The following is a 10,139-nucleotide window of genomic DNA, read 5'->3' as shown; positions in this document are numbered from 1 at the left end:
AAATAATTTCTTTCCAGTTAGATGTAGGCTTAACAATCACTATCAAAATATTTCTATAATATTTAAACATGGTTAGTCTAATAATTGCGTGAGATGTTGTATGCAGTTTTAAAATAAAATGCCAGGAAGTAAATGATGAAAAAGAGGAGCCGATGTAGCGACTATGATTTTAAAACTTTATGAAACCGTCTGAACCACGTAAACAAACTTTGACGTCAGTCGTCAGTTGTCAGCTTGCCATAGGAGAGGATAGGGAAGAGAAATTTATTTTGATCCTCTGGAATAATGGAGACCTCCGTGGAAGGCATTATTGATCCACTGAAATTAACGTCACTGAAGGATATTAAAGAAGCTTATGATAGATTATGTCAAGAAGAGGTAATATTTGTATTTTCAAATCAAAGAATAACTTTAATCGTACTACGACAGGCCAGACCTCCCCCCAAAACATCCGGCAGATTGCGTTTTCTGTGTACAATGTAACAAGTGTATTCTACAGTAAAAATTTACCCGTGTGTAATAAATAAGATCTTGGTCAGTTTTGGTATGAGGGCGACAAGGTCCGTCTTACGATCAGGATATGGTGTCCTAGGTTAATTTTGGGAAGGAAAGTGAATGTTTACCAGGGCAGGTAACGGCAAATCGCTAAATATTTGCCATTTTTATTTTGATTTCGGATTGCTTAGTTTAGATCACTAATAGGTTATACCATAATTAATCTAGTATATATATCTAAAAAACTTGCCCAGTATCTAACATTATATTATGGTCAGACATAATGGTAGCCTAGGCCTACTCTAGATTACCTTAAAGGAATTGTAACCTAAACTGGATATTGTATTTTAAATTTCCATTACATGTTTTGGGATGAATGTAGTTCGTTGGACAGGTTTAAACTTTACTACCTGTCAAATTTATTTTCTTTATAGGAAATTTTTTTTTATCTTGGTCTGAAATATGACAATATGAAGCTAGTGTTATGATTTACGAAATATGATTTAGTGTTACAATGCTGTGAGTAAAGCCGGTTGGGAAGCAAATACAGGGTTAACTCATAGTCTTAGGGTAAGCTAAGGATATGGCAGCCTAAAGTGGGGTCTCAGGGCACTGTAGCCACCCACGATAGGTAAGTAGGTGAGGTTATGGTTACTAGGTTAGGTTAGGTGGTGTCCTTGTGTTTGTTTCTCATTTAAAATGTGGTTGTTTAGTTATAACATGAAATTTTACATCGTCTGTCCCAATCAACTACGAAAGCTCTTATGTCGTCATAATTTTAGGGAAATACTGTACTGTGATACTCCAAATATTTTGCCAACACAGAATTTGTTATAAGAAATAGTCAGTCGTTGGACTCTTCCTAATTTTATGCCACAGGACTAATTTACTGATAAAAATTCATAGAGTAGAGCTACTTTCATGTTTTTGTTCAATTTAACAATTTAAGCTTTGCATGTCAAAAACACCTATTGAAAGTAGAGTGATTTTAAAGTTTTCTTTAGGAAATCAGGACCTGAAGCTACTCTATATCATTAAAAGTAATCCTCTCCACAAATCAGTACTTTCACCCACTAACATTAATTTGTTCCATGATGTAGACTCGTATTTTTTGGAAAATTAACTGATATGTGGCCTCAAGCCTTACTTCCCAACTTACAGTAAGTAGTATGTTAACCTGTGCAATGAGAGGTAGACAGAGATGACCACCCTCGGTTGGTAGGGCATGATGTAAAACAATTAGGTCGGAGTAAATTTCTCAGATATATTGTACTATACATAAGGTTGGGAAGAGGGGATCCTAGTCAGATAAGGATCTGGCATACTTGGTTAGCTTAGGATGCATTCCTGTATTTTCTATGCTAGGTTAAGGGGTTGTCCAGGAGAGACAACGTCCCTTGGTAAGGTAAGGACATGGAATAATAGGTTATGTTATCCTGGCTATAATTTTGAGTTTCATATTTATTTAAAGAAATGTTGCTGATTACTCATATGAACTTTATTTTTTCCTACACTGATACAAATTTTGTTTGAGAGTTCAACTTCCATTTTTGGGGAGAGGAATGCTACTTAGTAGACTAATTGTATTTAGTTATGGAAGAAAATCATCCTTTCAAGTCAGTGAAGAGTCAAATTTTATGTTTATTCATATTATTTATTATAATGTAGCGTACATGATCTACAATGGTTGCCGGCAACCAAACGTCACACATTAGCATATTTAGGAATGACTACTGTATTGGGCCAGGGTGTATTCAGAACCTACAGCTATATAATTTGAGTAATATGTATACAAACAATTAAGATAGGAATTAGGAGCATGCAGTACAGTACAGTTACCATAATGGCAAACACCTAACAATTTGTCACAGAAGTGAGGGCAAGTTAGGCCGGCAAGTTTGGTCAATTTCATGCACTATAGGTTTGTCTACCATTTTTACATTGTAGACTATTCTTTGTGATATAAGTTATTTATTTTTTACTACTACTGTATTACCATCATTAAACTTTTATTTATTCCCACACAAACTATGTTCCTCCTTTTACGGAGCAAAACAGTTTGTAGTGTCATTCTAAAAAGGAATCTGCAAAGTCCATGGTAGCCTTTTTACTATTATTATTATTATTATTATTATTACTTGTTAAGTTACAACCCTAGTTGGAAAAGCAGGGTACTATAAGCCCAAGAGCTTCGACATGGAAAATAGCCCAGCGAGGAAAGGAAATAAGGAAACAGATAGAATAGTGTGACTGAGTGTACCCTCAAGGAAGAGGTGTGTTCTTTACCATTGAAAGTTTTGGTGTAGTTATTGTAATCATTATTAGTTATTAAATTATTACTATTATTATTATTGTTTGTTCCGTAACTGGAAAACAAACCAATGCTATTTATAGGGATATTGCTTTCGGCGAAGCTGAAAGACGAGCCATCAGATTTGTAAGAGTTAACCACCCGTACCGCTTGTTAGGGGTGGGGGTGTAGTGGCTACTCCTCTCACTCACACACCTGTGACTATAACACGCTTTGATTTTGGTTCGGATGGAGAATGGTTGTTACCTTTCTTCCTCCTAACCAATTTGGACAGCCATTACTAGTTATTTTTTTATTTTTAAACATCTGACTTAGCCAGTGGGTATATATATAGCTTAAGTCCCTGACGTCACGGTGTACTACTAGCGCCACCACTCGCCAGGTAACTGTAACCATTCCATGAATCCTCAGATCTTCCCTGCCGCCATTGCTGGCGACATCATTGGAATATTCGCTCGTAGTAACCTGGATTTTTAAACATAAGACTTACCTGGTAGTTATATATATAGCTTAGTCTCTGACGTCACGGCAGAGAATTCAAAACTCGCACCAATCGCCGATTGGATAGCCAGGTGTACTACTTGCGCACCCTATCGAGGTACCTTGGAACCATCCCCTGATCCCTCATATTTTCTCTGCCGCCATAGCGGTAATATTGTTGGATTTTTCTCATGCTGTAACCTGTATATTACAGTTATCTTGGTGATGTACAATTTACTTTTAGCCTTCACTGGTTGGGTTTTATTTTTGCTGAGTGTTAGTGTTTTAATTTTGTTCGTATCTTTAAAGAGGTAGGATTGGGAGATTTTTCCCCCTACTGTAAAAACGAACCTACTTTTTTAAAACATGATGGCGGAGATACGTTCCGCCAACTCTATGACGTCACAGTCGTGTGGCGTAATCTACATAGTACATACAGTACATTGTATGACTTGCAAAATTCTTTTATTTGTTTTTTCTTGTAAAGAATGAAAAGACGTACCAGGAAAGCTATGGAAACCTTCCTTCTCTCAGGTACTCGCACGATCGAGTTTCTGGCCCACCAAGTGTCGAACTTGTGGGCAAATACCATCCTGAAACGTTGGGATGCAGTAGCTGGGAGATTCCATCAGAAAGTCCCTAGCATCGAGATCAATAGGATCAGACATTCCTCCCTAGAGGGATCCGTCTTGTTCGAGCCTAAGGATGTGGAACATGCCGCTGAGAGGTGGAGGAAGTCTCATCAAGACTCCCTCCTTCATAGGGCTTTAACATCCAAGCCCTATAAGCTTCCAGCACCACAACAGTCCCGTCCAGTCAAGAACGCTAAAACGACGACAGCAGCGAAGACCTTGGTGTCTAAGCCCTTTCCTGTCAAAGGAAGGAAAGGCAAAAAGTCCTCCAGGGGAGGCAAGAATCCGAGAGGGAGCAGCCGAGGCCGCAAACGCTAGGATAGGCAGTCCCCCTGCATGTCCACCGGTGGGGGGATGCCTACAAAGTTGCTCAAACAGGTGGAAGCAACTCGGGGCTGATTCCTGGACAATCTCCGTGATCAGTCTAGGATATCGCGTCCTGTTCATAACATCTCTACCTAGCCTGACGGCGAATTGAACTCCCTTGCCATGGGATCGGCAAGGGGGCAAGCCTTTCGGGCAGAAGTCCAGACCCTGTTGAGGAAGGGCACTCTCCAAGAGGTCCTTGACGGATCCCCAGGCTTCTCCCTCACGCGAGCGCCATTATTTTCCCTCGCGTGAGCGTCAATATCCTCCCGCGCGCGAGACTACTGAACTTCGCACGGCAAGGTCGCCATCGCTTCATTCCCCTCCCCGCAAGCTCATACCACCGCGCATTGTGGGAGAAGGGAAACATCTAGAGGGGTCCAGGATCCCAATGCCACCACAGGTGAACCCACCAATGATGGGGACTCCTCCCAGGGATCTTTCAATCCCTGTCTCTTCAAGGGGTATGTCTGACAGCGCATCTGTCAGCCAACAGCCCTGGTTCGGTGCACTGATCAGAGCCGTAATGCAGGCTTTCAAGCCTGTCTTCTCTGAATTGGGACACAGAACCATGGCTTCTTCTACCCCTTTGAAGAGAAAAAGAGGAGTTCCAGACGCGGTCACTTCCCCAAGGGCGAAACTGACTCCACGCAGACCTTCTAGGCAGATTCCTTCCTTTCCTCAGACTGTCTCTCCTTCCCTTTCGGACGAGGATTTCCCGTCCCCAAGGGAATCACAAGAAGAGAGACTTTCCCCCATCGCACCAATGGGGGAAACCTTTCCTTGCGCCGAGGGGTCTACTCAGTCGGGGATTGAAAGGAACATGCCACCCTCGTCAATGTTGGAGTCCTACATCCTTCCCAGGAAGGAATCTAAGGACTCCAAAACATTGCCGAAGTCCTCTACTAGGACTAGGATGGAGCCAGCTAGCCACTCAGGGAACGTCCGCGACTCTCCCCAAGAAGAGCCTTTGGGGACAGAAGGAGACTTCGCTGCAAGTCCTACAATAGGAGGAGACCAGCAAGAGTCAGAACATGCGTTTTGGCAAGTTCTGACTCTAATGAGGGCTCTCAACGGGTTTTCCGACCCAGAGATCCCTCCTCGAGAGGGCAAGGACACAGTCTTGGACCGTGTCTTTGGTACTCAGAAACCCTCCAAGACCAGTGGAGCACTGCCCTGGTCTCAAGGGGTTAAGAATACCAGGGACAAGATCTCACAACAGCTCTCCGAGATGTCCTCCTCCAACCGTTCCGGTGCCACCAACAAGCTCCTCCCACCTCCTCGCGTACAGCAGAGGAGGTACTTCAAGATCCTTGAGGAGCCTTGTTTAGTTCTTCCTCTTCACCAATCGCTGGAAGAGCTAACCAGGGGAGTCCCTCTTGAGAGGCTCTCCAACCGGCAGGTCTCGTTCTCGGCAGCCGAGATCCTCAACCAGGAGAAAGTTGCGAAGTGTGCTATGCAAGTAACTTAGTGGCTTGATATTTGGTTGGGGACCTTAGGTATCCTGATACGTTCTGAGGATTTCTCCAAAGAACATACAGCAGCTCTCCGAGATGTCCTCCTCCAACCGTTCCGGTGCCACCAACAAGCTCCTCCCACCTCCTCGCATACAGCAGAGGAGGTACTTCAAGATCCTTGAGGAGCCTTGTTTAGCTATTCCTCTTCACCACTCGCTGGAAGAGCTAACCAGGGGAGCGCCTCTTGAGAGGCTCTCCAACCGGCAGGTCTCGTTCTCGGCAGCCGAGATCCTCAACCAGGAGAAAGTTGCGAAGTGTGCTATGCAAGTAACTTAGTGGCTTGATATTTGGTTGGGGACCTTAGGTATCCTGATACGTTCTGAGGATTTCTCCAAGGAACATACCAGGATAGCTATGGAAACCTTCCTTCTCTCAGGTACTCGCACGATCAAGTTTCTGGCCCACCAAGTGTCGAACTTGTGGGCAAATACCATCCTGAAACGTTGGGATGCAGTAGCTGAGAGATTAAATCAGAAGGTCCCTAGCATCGAGATCAATAGGCTCAGACATTCCTCCCTAGAGGGATCCGTCTTGTTCGAGCCTAAGGATGTGGAACATGCCGCTGAGAGATGGAGGAAGTCTCATCAAGACTCCCTCCTTCATAGGGCTTTAACATCCAAGCCCTATAAGCCTCCAGCACCACTGCAGTCCCGTCCAGTCAAGACCACTAAAACGACAACAGCAGCGAAGACCTTGGTGTCTAAGCCCTTTCCTGTCAAAGAAAGGAAAGGCAAAAAGCCTCCAGGGGAGGCAAGAATCCTAGAGGGAGCAGCTGAGGCCGCAAACACTAGGATAGGCAGTCCCCCTGCATGTCCACCAGTGGGGGGATGCCTACAAAGTTGCTCAAACAGGTGGAAGCAACTCGGGGCCGATTCCTGGGCAATCTCCATGATCAGTCTAGAATATCGCGTCCTGTTCATAACATCTCTACCTCCCCTGACGACGAATCCAGTGTCATTGAACTCCCTTGCCATGGGATCGGCAAGGGGGCAAGCTCTTCAGGCAGAAGTCCAGACCCTGTTGAAGAAGGGTGCTCTCCAAGAGGTCCTCGACGGATCCCCAGGCTTCTTCAGTCGACTCTTTCTTGTGAAGAAGGCGTCTGGAGTCTGGAGATTAGTCATCGACCTCTCAGCTCTGGACAAGTTTGTCAAACAAACTCCGTTCAGCATGGAGACGGCGGACACGGTCAGACTAGCAGTAAGACCACAAGACTGGACCTAAAGGACGCATAATTCCAGATCCCAGTCCATCCATCTTCAAGGAAGTACTTAAGATTCACCCTAGACAACAGAAAGTACCAGTTCAAGGTGCTGTGCTTCGGTCTCTCCACAGCACCTCATGTTTTGACCAGGGTGTTTGCCCTAGTATCATCTTGGGCACACAGGATTGGCATCCGTCTCCTCTGCTATCTGGACGACTGGCTAATCCTAGCAGACTCAGTGTCAACCCTTCTTCAATACCGAGACGAACTTCTGAGACTTTACCAAGATCTGGGGATCATGGTAAATCTCGAGAAGTCATCCCTGCTTCCTACACAGAGACTGGTATACCAAGGCATGATAATACTAGAGACACCAATCTCCACAAAGCCTTCCCCTTAGATGACAGAATAGCAAGGCTGAGGAAGGTCGCAAGACCCTTCCTCAGACGAGAAGAACTCCCAGCCCAGACGTGGTTACGTCTCCTCGGTCACCTTTCTTCACTGGCCCGACTAGTTCCCAATGGTCGCTTCAGGATGAGATCCCTCCAGTGGTGACTCAAGTCCCGGTGGAATCAGACTCTCGATTCCCTGGACATCCGGATCCCTATGGGATCAGCGGAGCTGACGTACCTTGAGGGGTGGGTGGCAGACGAGAATCTACGAAAGGGAGTGGGTCTTCTCGTCCTCCCCCTGGATTTGATAATGTTCTCAGACGCTTCAAAAAAAAGGGTTGGGGGGGGCACACGTGCAGCACCACACGACCTCAGGCCTCTGGTCAGAATCAGAAGAATACCTCCGCATAAATCTCCTAGAGATGAAGGCTGTCTTTCCGGCCCTTCAACAGTTCCAACAGTTCCTGGCGCGCCACTCAATGGTGGTGATGAGCGACAGCACCATAGTAGTGGCTTATATCAACAAGCAAGGAGGTAATTTTTCGCAGCACCTATCCCATCTAGCAGTAGAGATACTGAGATGGGCCGAGATCCATTCGATACCACTATTGGCACGCTTCATTCCCGGCAATAGGAATGTGCTCACCGACAACTTGAGCAGAGCATCTCAGATAGTGAGTACCGAGTGGTCTTTGGATCATCTAGTAGCCAGCAAAGTCCTGACTTTGTGGGGTTCTCCGACTGTGAACCTCTTCGCAAAGGCCCTGAACTTCAGCCTCCCGTTGTATTGTTCCCCAGACCCAGACCCCAAGGCTCTCTGGCAAGATGCATTCCAACAACGGTGGGACAACATCGACGTTTACGCCTTTCCCCCGTTCTGTCTGATGAGGAGGGTACTCAACAAGGCCAGGACATCGATCAACCTTTCAATGACCCTCATAGCTCCGCTATGGCATCATGCAGAGTGGTTTCCGGACCCTCTGCAACTACTAACGGAGCCCCCAAGAGTACTCCCTCCAAGACACGATCTACTCAAACAACCACATGCCAACAAATTCCACAAAGCCGTAGCTTTACTACGGCTTCATGCCTGGAGACTATCCAGCATCTCCTCTCTTAGAGAGGATTTTTGCAACAAGTTGCGATCTGGATGTCTGGACACCTGCGAAAGTCATCAGCAGCAGTCTACCAAGAAAAGCGGAAAGTCTTCTGTGGTTGGTGTCATGGAAGGGGTATGTCTCCTCTCTATGCCACTATTCCAGCAATAACGGAGTTCCTCGTATATTTTTGCGTGAAGAAATGCGCCTGTCAGTCTCGGCGGTAAAAGGTATCGCTCAGCCTTAAGCCTCGCCTTTAGACTGAAAGGAATGGACATTTCTTCATCGCTAGAACTTTCCTTACTCATACGGAGTTATGAACTTACCTGTCCTCAGTCTGAAGTGAGACTTCCCCCATGGAACGTAGTTTGAGTTCTCAGGTCTCTTAAGAGACCTCCCTATGAACCACTACGCCAGGCAACAGATCCCCACCTAACTTGGAAGACAGTGTTCCTGCTAGCTTTGGCTTTGGCCAAACGACTCTGTGAACTTCATGGTATCTCATACGGTATCGCCCATTCAAGGGGTTGGGGAGAGGTAACATTCAGCTTCGTCCCTGAGTTTATTGCTGAGACTCAGAACCCGGAAGTAGCAGATCCACGATTCGACTCCTTCCGGATTTCGAGTCTTCGTTCTGTAACAGATGACCCTGATCATCTCTTACTCTGCCCAGTGAGGAGTTTGAGGCTGTACCTTAAGAGAACAGCCGCAGCCCATCCTCGTGTGCCTGCACTCTTCGTCAGCACAGGAAGGACCAAGAGGAGGGTCACCAAGAACACTATATCAGCATGGATTCGCAACGTCATAGACCATGCACTGAATCCAGACCCTCCTCCTTCACGTTGCCCCAGAGCTCATGATGTTTGGCATTCAAGAGAAACTTCTCAGTGACGCAGGTTCTTCAGGCTGGGGTGTGGAAACATCAAACTACATTCACATCCCACTACTTGCAAGAAGTGACCCACAGGAGACTCAATACGTTTTCTATCGGTCGTGTGGTGGCTGCACAACAGCTGGTTTAAGACCTGAAGCTCCTTATTGGACAAGTAGCAGAAGGTTGAGGGCATTGGTATCCGGTTTTAGTCTGCGTGAATGAAAAGGTTTGACTGGGTCTTATTCTTTTCCTCATCCTCTCCACTCTTGGGGAAAGCAGCATCCTGGGTTCTATGCACAAGCCGACCTCAAACCAATGCAGGCAAACCATGCTCCGTTGTGTACCTAGTATTAAAACTAATACTGTTGCGTCCCCATACCCTAGCGAGGTGGTTAGGGAAAATCTTGGTTACAATAGTTTTTCCTTCTAAAGACTCGAAATAACTTTACTTGGACGGTCACACTTCTATATATCTCAATACACAGGTTGCGTCGGCCGCGGACCTTGCGTAGCAAGGTTTTAGCGAGGTGCAGGGACTCCTTATTTTTGAGTACTGACATACTCAGATAAGGAGCCTCCATGTAAAGCCAAAAGCCAGATTGGCAGTGACGTCCACCCTTCCTAATGGGTAAGTCACCCCTAATAAATAGCATGGTTTGTTATCCAGTTACGGAACAAATGACAAATTCGTAGATAATTTGTATTTTTCCTAACAATACAAACCTTAGCTATTTATACAAACTTGCCCGCCAGCCCTATCCCCCTTGAAGCAAA

The 10,139-nt window shown here is 45.6% G+C and overlaps 1 protein-coding gene across 1 annotated transcript in view; it reads left to right on the top strand.

The window, feature by feature from the left end:
* The first annotated feature begins 221 nt into the window (after window positions 1-221).
* Window positions 222-10,139, top strand: part of Cog4 (conserved oligomeric Golgi complex subunit 4) — a 204,862-nt gene continuing 194,944 nt past the window's right edge. The window contains exon 1 of the mRNA XM_068388278.1: window positions 222-378. Coding sequence (XP_068244379.1) covers window positions 286-378 — 93 coding nt within the window. The 5' untranslated portion in view covers window positions 222-285. The remainder of the gene's footprint in view (window positions 379-10,139) is intronic.

The sequence above is a fragment of the Palaemon carinicauda genome, chromosome 15 (genome assembly GCF_036898095.1).
Source record: "Palaemon carinicauda isolate YSFRI2023 chromosome 15, ASM3689809v2, whole genome shotgun sequence".
In the NCBI taxonomy this organism is placed as follows: Eukaryota; Metazoa; Arthropoda; class Malacostraca; order Decapoda; family Palaemonidae; genus Palaemon; species Palaemon carinicauda.
The sequence above is the reverse complement of the archived record's forward strand: the minus strand, read 5'-3'. Positions and strand labels throughout refer to the sequence as shown.